Here is an 18457-nt window from a genome sequence, read left to right as displayed (position 1 = left end):
TGCGTGGGAGTAGTTGTATTGCACTCACTGCAGCGTGGATGGCGACTAATTATGCTAAGTGTAGTACCTAATCTGACCTAAGGGTAAAGGGGGTGCCAGAGAGCTGCAAGTTCCAAAACGGAACTGGGAAGTGGGATATAGATAAATCCCCTTCAGAAGGAGCCAGGGGCAATCAAACAACCCAGGTTCGTGACAAATTGGTGTGAATAGTGGGGACGATAAAGATATCCTCCCCTGGATCCCTGACAAATTGTTGGCAGCACGGTGTGAACCGTGAAAACCCACTGTTGGATGTCTGTTTCTGTAATGGTGACTGGTTCTTGCTCTAGGTGGTTGCTGTGTTTCATTCTCAGATATTGCAGCTACACTGCAGTGGTGTTGTGTTTTTTACACTTTGGATGGTTCTTTGGAGAACAGGACATTTATCTTCTTGGCCTCAGCTTCTCTAGTGTATCTCCCTAGTCTTGCAGCGAGTGCTGTGAGCCTTTGTTTAGCAGTCTCTTCAGTTGGGGTCAGGCCTTTGTACATGTTCAGCTTGGTCTTATTCAGGATCTTTACACACTTCTGTATTTCTGATAGTTGGCTGACTTCCCTTCGTGGCACCTTGATCTTTGTCTACAGTCTTCTTTTCCAAAGGAAGCATGTACTTCTGTTGTTCTTGCTGTTTGTATGGCGAAGGATTTCCATGAATTCTGAGTCAGTAGCATAGATCAGGTTATTAGTTTGAGTTACTAAACGCGGCACAAGTATTGCCGGCTTCTATTATATCTTTTACCGCATGTTACCGACTTTTTCCGATGTTAAGAAAAAGGCTCGTGTTGCCGATCATGAAACCGAATGTACCATATTTGTGCTCATCTCTAATTATGGCCACCACAACCTGCTACACAAAATAAAAACCCCACTCAGTATGGAGGCATTTACAGTCCACCACAACCCCAGTATAATGGCCCCTACCAGCCACACATTCAGTATGAGAGTCCCAACAGCTCTTCTCTTAATATGATGCCCCCACAATTCCTGATATTTGAAAAAAACCCGCACACTACTCAGCCAACCCGGTTCCTGAGGAGCGCTGCTCTGGTCTGTGCGGTGTGAGTACTGAGGCTCCGGACTACAGGTGTGATGTAGTGACGTCATTGTGTCTGCAGTGCACGGAGTCTCAGACTCAGAAGTGAAAGCTGAATGGTGGATCAGGAGCTTTCCACTCCCTGATTCACTAATCTATTCAGCGGTATCACCGTCATGGGAATGTGGATATCGCTGACATTGTGATGATGGGAAGGAAAGGGTGACCAATACCACACCCCACCGAGCCCTGTCAATTCATAGGCATCATAGCAACCGAGTGAGCTACCTTTATGGATGATGCACTCCTGCCTATCCAACTATCGTATGGTAAATATCTCATAGATCCTGGGTTCATTGGTATCTGCACCAAGAATGAGGCTAAGTGAGTATTTATTAATTGTCGGTGGTCGGAGGTAGTCAGTGAGGTGGATGGTACCATATTGTGCATGTAGGGGGCAGTACTTTATACATTATACTGTGTGTGGGGGTATGGCGGTACTCTGAGAACATTATACTGTGTGTGGGGGTATGGCGGTACTCTGAGAACATTATACTATGTGTGGGGGTATGGCGGTACTATGAGAACATTATACTGTGTGTGGGGGATGGCGGTACTATGAGAACATTATACTGTGTGTGGGGGTATGGCGGTACTCTGAGAACATTATACTGTGTGTGGTGGTGTGGCGGTACTGTAGGAAGATTATACTGTGTGTGGGGGTATGGCGGTACTATGAGAACATTATACTGTGTGTGGGGGTATGGCGGTACTATGAGAACATTATACTGTGTGTGGTGGGATGATGGCGGTACTATGAGAACATTATACTGTGTGTGGTGGGATGATGGCGGTACTATGAAAACTTTATACTGTGTGGGGGTATAGCGGTACTATGAGAACATTATACTGTGTGTGGGGGTATGGCGATACTATGAGAACATTATACTGTGTGTGGGGGTATGGCGGTACTGTGAGAACATTATACTGTGTGTGGTGGGATGGAGGTACTGCAGGAATATTATACTGTGTGAGGGGGTATGGCGGTACTGGAGGAACATTATACTGTGTGTGGCGGTATGGCGGTACTATGAGAACATTATACTGTGTGTGGGGGTATGGCGGTACTATAGGAATATTATACTGTGTGGGGGTATGGCGGTACTATGAGAACATTATACTGTGTGTGGGGGTATGGCGGTACTATGAGAACATTATACTGTGTGTGGGGGTATGGCGGTACTATGAGAACATTATACTGTGTGTGGGGGTATGGCGGTACTATGAGAACATTATACTGTGTGGGGGAATGGCGGCACTATGAGAAAATTATACTGTGTGTGGGGGTATGGCGGTACTATGAGAACATTATACTGTGTGTGGGGGTATGGCGGTACTATGAGAACATTATACTGTGTGGGGGTATGGCGGCATTATGAGAACATTATACTGTGTGTGGGGGTATGGCGGTACTGTGAGAAGATTATACTGTGTGTGGGGGTATGGCGGTACTGTGAGAAGATTATACTGTGTGTGGGTATGGCGGTACTATGAGAACATTATACTGTGGGGGTATGACGGTACTGTAGGAATATTATACTGTGTGTGGGGGTATGGCGGTACTGTAGGAACATTATACTGTGTGTGGGGGTATGGCGGTACTATGAGAACATTATACTGTGTGTGGGGGTATGGCGGTACTATGAGAACATTATACTGTGTGGGGGAATGGCGGCACTATGAGAAAATTATACTGTGTGTGGGGGTATGGCGGTACTATGAGAACATTATACTGTGTGTGGGGGTATGGCGGTACTATGAGAACATTATACTGTGTGGGGGTATGGCGGCATTATGAGAACATTATACTGTGTGTGGGGGTATGGCGGTACTGTGAGAAGATTATACTGTGTGTGGGGGTATGGCGGTACTGTGAGAACATTATACTGTGTGGGGGGTATGGCGGTACTGTGAGAAGATTATACTGTGTGTGGGTATGGCGGTACTATGAGAACATTATACTGTGGGGGTATGACGGTACTGTAGGAATATTATACTGTGTGTGGGGGTATGGCGGTACTGTAGGAACATTATACTGTGTGGGGGGGTATGGCGGTAGTGTGAAAATACCATTTTTACGAGAGATGCCAGTACTGTGGGAAAATTAAACTGTGTGTGGGTATGGCGGTACTATGAGAACATTATACTGTGGGGGTATGGCGGTACTGTAGGAATATTATACTGTGTGTGGGGGTATGGCGGTACTAGGAGAACAATATACTGTGTGTGGGCGTATGGCGGTACTATGAGAACATTATACTGTGTGTGGGGGTATGGCGGTACTATGATTAGATTATACTGTGTGTGGGGGTATGGCGGTACTGTAGGAACATTATACTGTGTGTGGGGGTATGGCGGTTCTATGAGAACATTATACTGTGTGGGGGTATGGCGGTACTATGAGAACATTATACTGTGTGGGGGTATGGCAGTACTATGAGAACATTATACTGTGTATGGGTATGGCGGTACTATGAGAACATTATACTGTGTGGGGGTATGGCGGTACTATGAGAACATTATACTGTGTGTGGGGGTATGGCGGTACTATATGAACATTATACTGTGTGTGGGGGTATGGCGGTACTATGAGAACATTATACTGTGTGTGGGGGGTATGGCGGTACTATGATTAGATTATACTGTGTGTGGGGGTATGGCGGTACTGTAGGAACATTATACTGTGTGTGGGGGTATGGCGGTTCTATGAGAACATTATACTGTGTGGGGGTATGGCGGTACTATGAGGACATTATACTGTGTGGGGGTATGGCGGTACTATGAGAACATTATACTGTGTGGGGGTATGGCGGTACTATGAGAACATTTTACTGTGTGGGGGGGTATGGCAGTACTATGAGAACATTATACTGTGTGGGGGTATGGCGGTTCTATGAGAACATTATACTGTGTGGGGGTATGGCGGTACTATGAGGACATTATACTGTGTGGGGGTATGGCGGTACTATGAGAACATTATACTGTGTGGGGGTATGGCAGTACTATGAGAACATTATACTGTGTGGGGGGGTATGGCGGTACTATGAGAACATTATACTGTGTGGGGGTATGGCAGTACTATGAGAACATTATACTGTGTGTGGGGGTATGGCAGTACTATGAGAACATTATACTGTGTGGGGGTATGGCGGTACTATGAGAACATTATACTGTGTGTGGGGGTATGGCGGTACTATGAGAACATTATCCTGTGTGGGGGTATGGCGGTACTATGAGAACATTATACTGTGTGTGGGGGTATGGCGGTACTATGAGAACATTATACTGTGTGGGGGTATGGCAGTACTATGAGAACATTATACTGTGTGTGGGGGTATGGCGGTACTATGAGAACATTATACTGTGTGGGGGTATGGCGGTACTATGAGAACATTATACTGTGTGTGGGGGTATGGCGGTACTATGAGAACATTATCCTGTGTGGGGGTATGGCGGTACTATGAGAACATTATCCTGTGTGGGGGTATGGCGGTACTATGAGAACATTATACTGTGTGTGGGGGTATGGCGGTACTATGAGAACATTATACTGTGTGGGGGTATGGCGGTACTATGAGAACATTATACTGTGTGTGGGGGTAGGGCGGTACTATGAGAACATTATCCTGTGTGGGGGTATGGCGGTACTATGAGAACATTATCCTGTGTGGGGGTATGGCGGTACTATGAGAACATTATCCTGTGTGGGGGTATGGCGGTACTATGAGAACATTATACTGTGTGGGGGTATGGCGGTACTATGAAAACATTATACTGTGTGGGGGTATGGCGGTAGTGTGAAAATACCTTTTTACGAGAGATGCCAGTACTGTGGAAACATTATACTGTGTGAGCGCCATCATATATATTACATAAGGGGTGTAAAAAGGAGAGTCATAAAAAGACTCCTCAGGGCTGTGCTGCATTTGTACAGACTGCTATCTGCCGTCCAGACGGGACCATGTGACATCAATCCTGTGTGGGGGTATGGCGGTACTATGAGAACATTATACTGTGTGGGGGTATGGCGGTACTATGAGAACATTATACTGTGTGGGGGTATGGCGGTACTATGAGAACATTATACTGTGTGTGGGGGTATGGCGGTACTATATGAACATTATACTGTGTGTGGGGGTATGGCGGTACTATGAGAACATTATACTGTGTGTGGGGGGTATGGCGGTACTATGATTAGATTATACTGTGTGTGGGGGTATGGCGGTACTGTAGGAACATTATACTGTGTGTGGGGGTATGGCGGTTCTATGAGAACATTATACTGTGTGGGGGTATGGCGGTACTATGAGGACATTATACTGTGTGGGGGTATGGCGGTACTATGAGAACATTATACTGTGTGGGGGTATGGCGGTACTATGAGAACATTTTACTGTGTGGGGGGGTATGGCAGTACTATGAGAACATTATACTGTGTGGGGGTATGGCGGTTCTATGAGAACATTATACTGTGTGGGGGTATGGCGGTACTATGAGGACATTATACTGTGTGGGGGTATGGCGGTACTATGAGAACATTATACTGTGTGGGGGTATGGCAGTACTATGAGAACATTATACTGTGTGGGGGGGTATGGCGGTACTATGAGAACATTATACTGTGTGGGGGTATGGCAGTACTATGAGAACATTATACTGTGTGTGGGGGTATGGCAGTACTATGAGAACATTATACTGTGTGGGGGTATGGCGGTACTATGAGAACATTATACTGTGTGTGGGGGTATGGCGGTACTATGAGAACATTATCCTGTGTGGGGGTATGGCGGTACTATGAGAACATTATACTGTGTGTGGGGGTATGGCGGTACTATGAGAACATTATACTGTGTGGGGGTATGGCAGTACTATGAGAACATTATACTGTGTGTGGGGGTATGGCGGTACTATGAGAACATTATACTGTGTGGGGGTATGGCGGTACTATGAGAACATTATACTGTGTGTGGGGGTATGGCGGTACTATGAGAACATTATCCTGTGTGGGGGTATGGCGGTACTATGAGAACATTATCCTGTGTGGGGGTATGGCGGTACTATGAGAACATTATACTGTGTGTGGGGGTATGGCGGTACTATGAGAACATTATACTGTGTGGGGGTATGGCGGTACTATGAGAACATTATACTGTGTGTGGGGGTAGGGCGGTACTATGAGAACATTATCCTGTGTGGGGGTATGGCGGTACTATGAGAACATTATCCTGTGTGGGGGTATGGCGGTACTATGAGAACATTATCCTGTGTGGGGGTATGGCGGTACTATGAGAACATTATACTGTGTGGGGGTATGGCGGTACTATGAAAACATTATACTGTGTGGGGGTATGGCGGTAGTGTGAAAATACCTTTTTACGAGAGATGCCAGTACTGTGGAAACATTATACTGTGTGAGCGCCATCATATATATTACATAAGGGGTGTAAAAAGGAGAGTCATAAAAAGACTCCTCAGGGCTGTGCTGCATTTGTACAGACTGCTATCTGCCGTCCAGACGGGACCATGTGACATCAATCCTGTGTGGGGGTATGGCGGTACTATGAGAACATTATACTGTGTGGGGGTATGGCGGTACTATGAGAACATTATACTGTGTGGGGGTATGGCGGTACTATGAGAACATTATACTGTGTGTGGGGGTATGGCGGTACTATATGAACATTATACTGTGTGTGGGGGTATGGCGGTACTATGAGAACATTATACTGTGTGTGGGGGGTATGGCGGTACTATGATTAGATTATACTGTGTGTGGGGGTATGGCGGTACTGTAGGAACATTATACTGTGTGTGGGGGTATGGCGGTTCTATGAGAACATTATACTGTGTGGGGGTATGGCGGTACTATGAGGACATTATACTGTGTGGGGGTATGGCGGTACTATGAGAACATTATACTGTGTGGGGGTATGGCGGTACTATGAGAACATTTTACTGTGTGGGGGGGTATGGCAGTACTATGAGAACATTATACTGTGTGGGGGTATGGCGGTTCTATGAGAACATCATACTGTGTGGGGGTATGGCGGTACTATGAGGACATTATACTGTGTGGGGGTATGGCGGTACTATGAGAACATTATACTGTGTGGGGGTATGGCAGTACTATGAGAACATTATACTGTGTGGGGGGGTATGGCGGTACTATGAGAACATTATACTGTGTGGGGGTATGGCAGTACTATGAGAACATTATACTGTGTGTGGGGGTATGGCAGTACTATGAGAACATTATACTGTGTGGGGGTATGGCGGTACTATGAGAACATTATACTGTGTGTGGGGGTATGGCGGTACTATGAGAACATTATCCTGTGTGGGGGTATGGCGGTACTATGAGAACATTATACTGTGTGTGGGGGTATGGCGGTACTATGAGAACATTATACTGTGTGGGGGTATGGCAGTACTATGAGAACATTATACTGTGTGTGGGGGTATGGCGGTACTATGAGAACATTATACTGTGTGGGGGTATGGCGGTACTATGAGAACATTATACTGTGTGTGGGGGTATGGCGGTACTATGAGAACATTATCCTGTGTGGGGGTATGGCGGTACTATGAGAACATTATCCTGTGTGGGGGTATGGCGGTACTATGAGAACATTATACTGTGTGTGGGGGTATGGCGGTACTATGAGAACATTATACTGTGTGGGGGTATGGCGGTACTATGAGAACATTATACTGTGTGTGGGGGTATGGCGGTACTATGAGAACATTATCCTGTGTGGGGGTATGGCGGTACTATGAGAACATTATACTGTGTGGGGGTATGGCGGTACTATGAAAACATTATACTGTGTGGGGGTATGGCGGTAGTGTGAAAATACCTTTTTACGAGAGATGCCAGTACTGTGGAAACATTATACTGTGTGAGCGCCATCATATATATTACATAAGGGGTGTAAAAAGGAGAGTCATAAAAAGACTCCTCAGGGCTGTGCTGCATTTGTACAGACTGCTATCTGCCGTCCAGACGGGACCATGTGACATCAATCCTGTGTGGGGGTATGGCGGTACTATGAGAACATTATACTGTGTGGGGGTATGGCGGTACTATGAGAACATTATACTGTGTGGGGGTATGGCGGTACTATGAGAACATTATACTGTGTGTGGGGGTATGGCGGTACTATATGAACATTATACTGTGTGTGGGGGTATGGCGGTACTATGAGAACATTATACTGTGTGTGGGGGGTATGGCGGTACTATGATTAGATTATACTGTGTGTGGGGGTATGGCGGTACTGTAGGAACATTATACTGTGTGTGGGGGTATGGCGGTTCTATGAGAACATTATACTGTGTGGGGGTATGGCGGTACTATGAGGACATTATACTGTGTGGGGGTATGGCGGTACTATGAGAACATTATACTGTGTGGGGGTATGGCGGTACTATGAGAACATTTTACTGTGTGGGGGGGTATGGCAGTACTATGAGAACATTATACTGTGTGGGGGTATGGCGGTTCTATGAGAACATTATACTGTGTGGGGGTATGGCGTTACTATGAGGACATTATACTGTGTGGGGGTATGGCGGTACTATGAGAACATTATACTGTGTGGGGGTATGGCAGTACTATGAGAACATTATACTGTGTGGGGGGGTATGGCGGTACTATGAGAACATTATACTGTGTGGGGGTATGGCAGTACTATGAGAACATTATACTGTGTGTGGGGGTATGGCAGTACTATGAGAACATTATACTGTGTGGGGGTATGGCGGTACTATGAGAACATTATACTGTGTGTGGGGGTATGGGGGTACTATGAGAACATTATCCTGTGTGGGGGTATGGCGGTACTATGAGAACATTATACTGTGTGTGGGGGTATGGCGGTACTATGAGAACATTATACTGTGTGGGGGTATGGCAGTACTATGAGAACATTATACTGTGTGTGGGGGTATGGCGGTACTATGAGAACATTATACTGTGTGGGGGTATGGCGGTACTATGAGAACATTATACTGTGTGTGGGGGTATGGCGGTACTATGAGAACATTATCCTGTGTGGGGGTATGGCGGTACTATGAGAACATTATCCTGTGTGGGGGTATGGCGGTACTATGAGAACATTATACTGTGTGTGGGGGTATGGCGGTACTATGAGAACATTATACTGTGTGGGGGTATGGCGGTACTATGAGAACATTATACTGTGTGTGGGGGTATGGCGGTACTATGAGAACATTATCCTGTGTGGGGGTATGGCGGTACTATGAGAACATTATCCTGTGTGGGGGTATGGCGGTACTATGAGAACATTATCCTGTGTGGGGGTATGGCGGTACTATGAGAACATTATACTGTGTGGGGGTATGGCGGTACTATGAAAACATTATACTGTGTGGGGGTATGGCGGTAGTGTGAAAATACCTTTTTACGAGAGATGCCAGTACTGTGGAAACATTATACTGTGTGAGCGCCATCATATATATTACATAAGGGGTGTAAAAAGGAGAGTCATAAAAAGACTCCTCAGGGCTGTGCTGCATTTGTACAGACTGCTATCTGCCGTCCAGACGGGACCATGTGACATCAATCCTGTGTGGGGGTATGGCGGTACTATGAGAACATTATACTGTGTGGGGGTATGGCGGTACTATGAGAACATTATACTGTGTGGGGGTATGGCGGTACTATGAGAACATTATACTGTGTGTGGGGGTATGGCGGTACTATATGAACATTATACTGTGTGTGGGGGTATGGCGGTACTATGAGAACATTATACTGTGTGTGGGGGGTATGGCGGTACTATGATTAGATTATACTGTGTGTGGGGGTATGGCGGTACTGTAGGAACATTATACTGTGTGTGGGGGTATGGCGGTTCTATGAGAACATTATACTGTGTGGGGGTATGGCGGTACTATGAGGACATTATACTGTGTGGGGGTATGGCGGTACTATGAGAACATTATACTGTGTGGGGGTATGGCGGTACTATGAGAACATTTTACTGTGTGGGGGGGTATGGCAGTACTATGAGAACATTATACTGTGTGGGGGTATGGCGGTTCTATGAGAACATTATACTGTGTGGGGGTATGGCGGTACTATGAGGACATTATACTGTGTGGGGGTATGGCGGTACTATGAGAACATTATACTGTGTGGGGGTATGGCAGTACTATGAGAACATTATACTGTGTGGGGGGGTATGGCGGTACTATGAGAACATTATACTGTGTGGGGGTATGGCAGTACTATGAGAACATTATACTGTGTGTGGGGGTATGGCAGTACTATGAGAACATTATACTGTGTGGGGGTATGGCGGTACTATGAGAACATTATACTGTGTGTGGGGGTATGGCGGTACTATGAGAACATTATCCTGTGTGGGGGTATGGCGGTACTATGAGAACATTATACTGTGTGTGGGGGTATGGCGGTACTATGAGAACATTATACTGTGTGGGGGTATGGCGGTACTATGAGAACATTATACTGTGTGTGGGGGTATGGCGGTACTATGAGAACATTATACTGTGTGGGGGTATGGCGGTACTATGAGAACATTATACTGTGTGTGGGGGTATGGCGGTACTATGAGAACATTATCCTGTGTGGGGGTATGGCGGTACTATGAGAACATTATCCTGTGTGGGGGTATGGCGGTACTATGAGAACATTATACTGTGTGTGGGGGTATGGCGGTACTATGAGAACATTATACTGTGTGGGGGTATGGCGGTACTATGAAAACATTATACTGTGTGGGGGTATGGCGGTAGTGTGAAAATACCTTTTTACGAGAGATGCCAGTACTGTGGAAACATTATACTGTGTGAGCGCCATCATATATATTACATAAGGGGTGTAAAAAGGAGAGTCATAAAAAGACTCCTCAGGGCTGTGCTGCATTTGTACAGACTGCTATCTGCCGTCCAGACGGGACCATGTGACATCAATCCTGTGTGGGGGTATGGCGGTACTATGAGAACATTATACTGTGTGGGGGTATGGCGGTACTATGAGAACATTATACTGTGTGGGGGTATGGCGGTACTATGAGAACATTATACTGTGTGTGGGGGTATGGCGGTACTATATGAACATTATACTGTGTGTGGGGGTATGGCGGTACTATGAGAACATTATACTGTGTGTGGGGGGTATGGCGGTACTATGATTAGATTATACTGTGTGTGGGGGTATGGCGGTACTGTAGGAACATTATACTGTGTGTGGGGGTATGGCGGTTCTATGAGAACATTATACTGTGTGGGGGTATGGCGGTACTATGAGGACATTATACTGTGTGGGGGTATGGCGGTACTATGAGAACATTATACTGTGTGGGGGTATGGCGGTACTATGAGAACATTTTACTGTGTGGGGGGGTATGGCAGTACTATGAGAACATTATACTGTGTGGGGGTATGGCGGTTCTATGAGAACATTATACTGTGTGGGGGTATGGCGGTACTATGAGGACATTATACTGTGTGGGGGTATGGCGGTACTATGAGAACATTATACTGTGTGGGGGTATGGCAGTACTATGAGAACATTATACTGTGTGGGGGGGTATGGCGGTACTATGAGAACATTATACTGTGTGGGGGTATGGCAGTACTATGAGAACATTATACTGTGTGTGGGGGTATGGCAGTACTATGAGAACATTATACTGTGTGGGGGTATGGCGGTACTATGAGAACATTATACTGTGTGTGGGGGTATGGCGGTACTATGAGAACATTATCCTGTGTGGGGGTATGGCGGTACTATGAGAACATTATACTGTGTGGGGGTATGGCGGTACTATGAGAACATTATACTGTGTGTGGGGGTATGGCGGTACTATGAGAACATTATACTGTGTGGGGGTATGGCGGTACTATGAAAACATTATACTGTGTGGGGGTATGGCGGTAGTGTGAAAATACCTTTTTACGAGAGATGCCAGTACTGTGGAAACATTATACTGTGTGAGCGGCATCATATATATTACATAAGGGGTGTAATAAGGAGAGTCATAAAAAGACTCCTCAGGGCTGTGCTGCATTTGTACAGACTGCTATCTGCCGTCCAGACGGGACCATGTGACATCAATCCTGTGTGGGGGTATGGCGGTACTATGAGAACATTATACTGTGTGGGGGTATGGCGGTACTATGAGAACATTATACTGTGTGGGGGTATGGCGGTACTATGAGAACATTATACTGTGTGTGGGGGTATGGCGGTACTATATGAACATTATACTGTGTGTGGGGGTATGGCGGTACTATGAGAACATTATACTGTGTGTGGGGGGTATGGCGGTACTATGATTAGATTATACTGTGTGTGGGGGTATGGCGGTACTGTAGGAACATTATACTGTGTGTGGGGGTATGGCGGTTCTATGAGAACATTATACTGTGTGGGGGTATGGCGGTACTATGAGGACATTATACTGTGTGGGGGTATGGCGGTACTATGAGAACATTATACTGTGTGGGGGTATGGCGGTACTATGAGAACATTTTACTGTGTGGGGGGGTATGGCAGTACTATGAGAACATTATACTGTGTGGGGGTATGGCGGTTCTATGAGAACATTATACTGTGTGGGGGTATGGCGGTACTATGAGGACATTATACTGTGTGGGGGTATGGCGGTACTATGAGAACATTATACTGTGTGGGGGTATGGCAGTACTATGAGAACATTATACTGTGTGGGGGGGTATGGCGGTACTATGAGAACATTATACTGTGTGGGGGTATGGCAGTACTATGAGAACATTATACTGTGTGTGGGGGTATGGCAGTACTATGAGAACATTATACTGTGTGGGGGTATGGCGGTACTATGAGAACATTATACTGTGTGTGGGGGTATGGCGGTACTATGAGAACATTATCCTGTGTGGGGGTATGGCGGTACTATGAGAACATTATACTGTGTGTGGGGGTATGGCGGTACTATGAGAACATTATACTGTGTGGGGGTATGGCGGTACTATGAGAACATTATACTGTGTGTGGGGGTATGGCGGTACTATGAGAACATTATACTGTGTGGGGGTATGGCGGTACTATGAGAACATTATACTGTGGTGGGGTATGGCGGTACTATGAAAACATTATACTGTGTGGGGGTATGGCGGTAGTGTGAAAATACCTTTTTACGAGAGATGCCAGTACTGTGGAAACATTATACTGTGTGAGCGCCATCATATATATTACATAAGGGGTGTAAAAAGGAGAGTCATAAAAAAGACTCCTCAGGGCTGTGCTGCAATTGTACAGACTGCTATCTGCCGTCCAGACGGGACCATGTGACATCAATGGGAAGAGGGAGGGTTTCCGGAGGGAAGAGTCTAGAGGGTGCACCTGGTCAGGAGACCTTGATGACGCAGTTACTGATATTATAAAGGCCGGAGCCCCAAAGGCAGAACAGATTTGGCGCCAACAAAGGAAAGGGGTGCGGGGAAGAATCTGAGGTACCAGCTCATGGTAAAGTGCCCGAGGCAGCTGGGTGTGGGGCAGAACCCTGCTTACAGGGCATAATGGGGGCATTACACTGTGTGGGGCCAAGAAAGGGGCCCTGTACTAGGAGAACAATCCGCTCCCTCACTTCCTGTCCTCCATAGTTGGCTCGTATGTATCTATTACAGGAAACAGAACAACAACGTTATGATTCTTATAAAGTGGCAACAACAACCCCAAAAGAGTCTCCGTGCAGAAGGGGTTAATGTCCCCGCGCTCAGTAATGGGGAATCTCCACATACCTCCACCTGCAGAGCCGCACTCCACATATATGGCTGCTCTGTGCGCACAGGACCTGTGATGACGTCACGCCCATGTGACCGGAGTGGGCGGAGCTTCTTCCCCCATAGAGTAGACAGGAGGGAGCTGTGGATGTCAGGACGGATTTGGGGTATTTTTGGGTCATTCTCCAAAGTCACAGATCAGGTAAGTGGGAGTCTTCATGGGGAGAAGGGGATGATGCTTGCATGGGGCTGCAAGTGCGTGCTGGAGAGGGGGGGTCTGCCGGGGAGATATTGTTTGCATGGGACTGCACGCTGGAGGGGCCTGCCTGGGGAAGGGTGACTGCATGCTGTGGGTTCACTGTGGGAAGGGGGTCATGTTGCATGTGTGGGGGATCTGTGTGCAGGGGGGTCTACCTGCAGAGTGGGGCTGATGTTATTTGCATGGGTCTGCATGGTGTGGGGGGCTGATGTCACATACTGTGCAGGTCAGTGTGTGATGTCACTTGCGGTGGGGGGTGCTGGGATGTATAGTGCTACCTGTGAGGGGGCGAACAGGGGAGGGGATGGATGATGATGGAGATCTGAGGGATTGATATTTACATGATAATCTCTGCCTGGTGGTGAGGGGTCCGTCCTGTGTCTTTTTTTTTTTTTTTTTACATAAAACATTTTCTCATTAATATTATTGGGCACACATGACGTCAGGTTGATGACTGACCTATGACCTCTGGGAGCGGCCCTGCGTGATAATGTCTCCAGACCCCGGGCTTTATTCTGTTCTGTTCAGTATTACCCCGGTGGCCACTGGTGTCAGCCACTACTTGTATCCAGTTTTCTGCATGATTTTTTTCTGTTTTATTCTCGGTATTGTGGCTTTTCATCATCCAGTGTCCCCCAGAGCAGTGACCTCCCTGCAGATGTCATCTCATCACTGGACGTCTCTTCACCAAGTGGAGCTGGAGACCCCACAATCCATGTGAGGACCCAAAGGGAGGACACTGTGGGCGTCTGATAATGTCAGATGAGTATAATTGCTACAAAAACCTCCCTTTCTCTCTATTTATATTGTATTTCTAAGGTCTGCCTCCCCGTCCGCTCCTCTCCTCTGGCTCCCCGCCCCGTCCGCTCCTCTCCTCTGGCTCCCCGCCCCGTCCGCTCCTCTCCTCTGGCTCCCCGCCCCGTCCGCTCCTCTCCTCTGGCTCCCCGCCCCGTCCGCTCCTCTCCTCTGGCTCCCCGCCCCGTCCGCTCCTCTCCTCTGGCTCCCCGTCCGGTCCGCTCCTCTGGCTCCCTGTTGTGAATTCAGCTTTTGGGCTCCCTCCGGTGGTTGTAGAGGGTAATGCAGTTGTGCCTGGACTGCAGGATTGGACAGGTGTATCTACTAATTGCAAAACTGACTGGGGTATATAGCTTTGCAGGACTCTTTAGTCCCTGCCAGTTGTCCATTGTTCTTGAAGGATTCCCTTCCCTGCTGGTCTCTCCAGTTTGCTGTGTTTTTCTACAAAGATTAAGTCCTGGCTTTGTTTTTGCTGTCCACCTGCAGTGGACCTTATAGTTCTGTGCATATTCATGTTTTTGTCTTGTCCAGCTTTGTCTGTGAAGGATTTTTTGCAGCCAAGCTATTTCTCTGGAGATGCAGATATACCCCCCATGTCTTTAGTCAGATGTGGTGATTCATATTTTCTGTGGTGGATATTTTCTAGTGTTTTTATACTGACCGCATAGTACTCTGTCCTATCCTTTCTTTTTAGCTAATATGGCCTCCTATGCTAAAATCTGATTTCATATCTGCGTATGTTATTTTCCTCTCCTCTCAGTCAATATTTGTGGGGGGCTGTCTATCCTTTGGGGATTTTCTCTGAGGCAAGATAGGTTTCCTGTTTCTGTCTTTAGGGGAAGTTAGATCTTAGGCTGTGCCGAGGGGTCTAGGGAGTGTTAGGTACCCCCCCACGGCTGCTTCTAGTTGCGCGGCTAGGTTCAGGATTTGCAGTCTGTACAGGGACCACCTTCTCCAGAGTCCGTCTCATGCTGCTCCTAGGCCACCAAATCATAACAGCTCCCCGTCCGGTCCGCTCCTCTGGCTCCCCGTCCGGTCCGCTCCTCTGGCTCCCCGTCCGGTCCGGTCCGCTCCTCTGGCTCCCCGCCCCATCCCGTCTGCTCCTCTGGCTCCCCGCCCCATCCGGTCCGCTCCTCTCCTCTGCCGCCCCGTCCGCTCCTCTCCTCTGCCTCCCCGTCCGCTCCTCTCCTCTGCCTCCCCGCCCGGTCCGCTCCTCTCCTCTGCCTCCCCGCCCGGTCCGCTCCTCTCCTCTGCCTCCCCGCCCCATCCGGTCTGCTCCTCTCCTCTGCCTCCCCGCTCCTCTCCTTTAGTGTATTCACTGAGAGATGAATTTTATGTTAAAGGGAACCTGTCACCCCCAAAATCGAGGACGAGCTTAGCCCAGCAGCATCAGGGGCTTATCTCCAGCATTCTGTATTGCATTCTGTAATGCTGTAGATAAGCCCCCGATGTATCCTAAAAGATGAGAAAAAGAGGTTATATTATACTCACTCAGGTGGTCCTATCTGATGGGCGTCGCGGTCCGGTCCTGGGCCTCCCATCTTGATAGGATGACGTCCTCTTCTTGTCTTCGCGGGAAAGGTCAGAAAGGCCTGGGGTCTGCGCACTGCAGTACTTTGTGCTGGAGCCGCAGTGTGAAGACAAGAAGAGGACGTCATCTGATGAAGATAGGAGGCACCGGACTGCGATGCCCATCGGACAGGACCGGGACTGTCCCTGGGTGAGTATAATGTAACCTCTTTTTCTCATTTGTTTAGGATACATCGGGGGCTTATCTACAGCATTCCAGAATGCATTACAGAATGCTGTAGATAAGCCCCTGATGCTGGTGGGCTTAGCTCACCCTCGATTTTGGGGGTGACAGGTTCCATTTAAGCACAATTCCATTTTTGAAGCTAAAGCACAGGGGACTTTGGTACAAAATGTGTTTTGCTTTTTTGTCATTAATCTGTCTTTAATGTTTCATTCATTGTTTTGATTTCTAAAACTCTTTATTATTCATATATTTTTGATTTCTAACTATTTAACTTGTAATAAACTTGTTTGACAGCTATGAGTTGACTTTTCATTTCTATAATTCTTAAAGGGAACCTGTCACCCCGTTTTTTGAGATTGAGCTATAAATACTGTTAAATAGGGCCTGCGCTGTGTGTTCCTATAGTGTATGTAGTGTACCCTGATTCCCCACCTATGCTGAGATATAACTTACCAAAGTCGCCGTTTTCGCCTGTCAATCAGGCTGGTCAGGTCGGGAGGGCGTGGTGACATCGCTGGTTCTTCCTCAGCTTTACGTTGGTGGCGTAGTGGCGTAGTGGTGAACAAGCAGCGCGCGATCTGCGCTGTAATCCCTTGCATCGGTGGGGGCGGCCATCTTCCTGGGGCCGCGCGTGCGCAGATCGAGTGCTCTGCTGCACGGGGCTTCAGGAAAATGGCCGCGGGATGCCGCGCGTGCACATTAGAGATCGCGGCGGCCATTTTCCCAAAGCCGAGTGCATCTCGGCTTTGGGAAAATGGCCGCCGCGATCTCTAATGCGCATGCGCGGCATCCCGCGGCCATTTTCCTGAAGCCCCGTGCAGCAGAGCACTCGATCTGCGCACGCGCGGCCCCAGGAAGATGGCCGCCCCCACCGATGCAAGGGATTACAGCGCAGATTGCGCGCTGCTTGTTCACCACTACGCCACCAACGTAAAGCTGAGGAAGAACCAGCGATGTCACCACGCCCTCCCGACCTGACCAGCCTGATTGACAGGTGAAAACGGCGACTTTGGTAAGTTATATCTCAGCATAGGTGGGGAATCGGGTTACACTACATACACTATAGGAACACACAGCGCAGGCCCTATTTAACAGTATTTATAGCTCAATCTCAAAAAACGGGGTGACAGGTTCCCTTTAAGCGCGGGGTGATATTAGTGGAGGGTAACGCAGTTGGATCTGTATCAGGCTGAGTTCACACATTGCAGGTTATTGGGGAAACTATCTGTAGGGACGTCCTCAACAGTAGACCGGACCGCACTGCCATGTAGCCCTCACAGCCGGACTAACTGTATTTTTTGTTTTTTTAAATCCATAATTGCTTTTTCTTTAAAAGACATAAGTTGGTTTTCTCTGAGGGTTTGACTGCTGCTGCCACCACTGATGGGACAGGCTGTGACATATTTTCCAGAGGAATAATGTATCTCTGGAATGTTAGGCAATAATCACATTTTAATTTTTTTGTACTAATGGTTTACAAAATTCTGACGACCTGTGACAGAGCTGGAATGAATTTGTCGCATGGATTTGTCTTGCTCTATCAATTAAGGAATGTTTCCCTCAGACCTTCTGGATTCAGACCTAAATCACAGGACAATAAAACCTCACCCTCCTCATCTATGAGCTGCCCCAATATTTCTGGCCACAACTGTTTCCCCCTCCCATATTGATAGTTCTGCATCACTTGTCTTATTTATGGCCAGTTCTGTATAATATGAGACTCTTCACATTTTATCTCTCTTTTCTTAGCATAACAATCAGA

General features: G+C 47.5%; 1 protein-coding gene and 1 long non-coding RNA gene across 3 annotated transcripts in view; one reads left to right on the top strand and one right to left on the bottom strand.

Annotated features, from left to right (window-relative positions):
* LOC138662821 (oocyte zinc finger protein XlCOF22-like) overlaps window positions 1–13957 on the bottom strand; it is a 71823-nt gene extending 57866 nt beyond the window's left edge. The window contains exon 1 of one of the 2 annotated variants that reach the window (XM_069748785.1): window positions 13904–13957. In XM_069748785.1, the coding sequence (XP_069604886.1) occupies window positions 13904–13930 (27 nt within the window). In that variant the 5' untranslated portion in view covers window positions 13931–13957. The remainder of the gene's footprint in view (window positions 1–13903) is intronic. The other variant, XM_069748786.1, reaches the window with a different exon arrangement.
* Window positions 13958–14004: 47 nt separating this feature from the next.
* The window catches only part of LOC138662825 (uncharacterized), a 27361-nt gene continuing 22908 nt past the window's right edge, over window positions 14005–18457 (top strand). Inside the window, exons 1-2 of the long non-coding RNA XR_011318075.1 lie at window positions 14005–14087; window positions 14774–14861. This is a non-coding gene — a long non-coding RNA (uncharacterized lncRNA). The remainder of the gene's footprint in view (window positions 14088–14773; window positions 14862–18457) is intronic.

The sequence above is a fragment of the Ranitomeya imitator genome, chromosome 2 (assembly GCF_032444005.1).
Source record: "Ranitomeya imitator isolate aRanImi1 chromosome 2, aRanImi1.pri, whole genome shotgun sequence".
NCBI classification, from domain to species: domain Eukaryota; kingdom Metazoa; phylum Chordata; class Amphibia; order Anura; family Dendrobatidae; genus Ranitomeya; species Ranitomeya imitator.
This window is presented reverse-complemented; position numbering and strand designations above follow the sequence as displayed.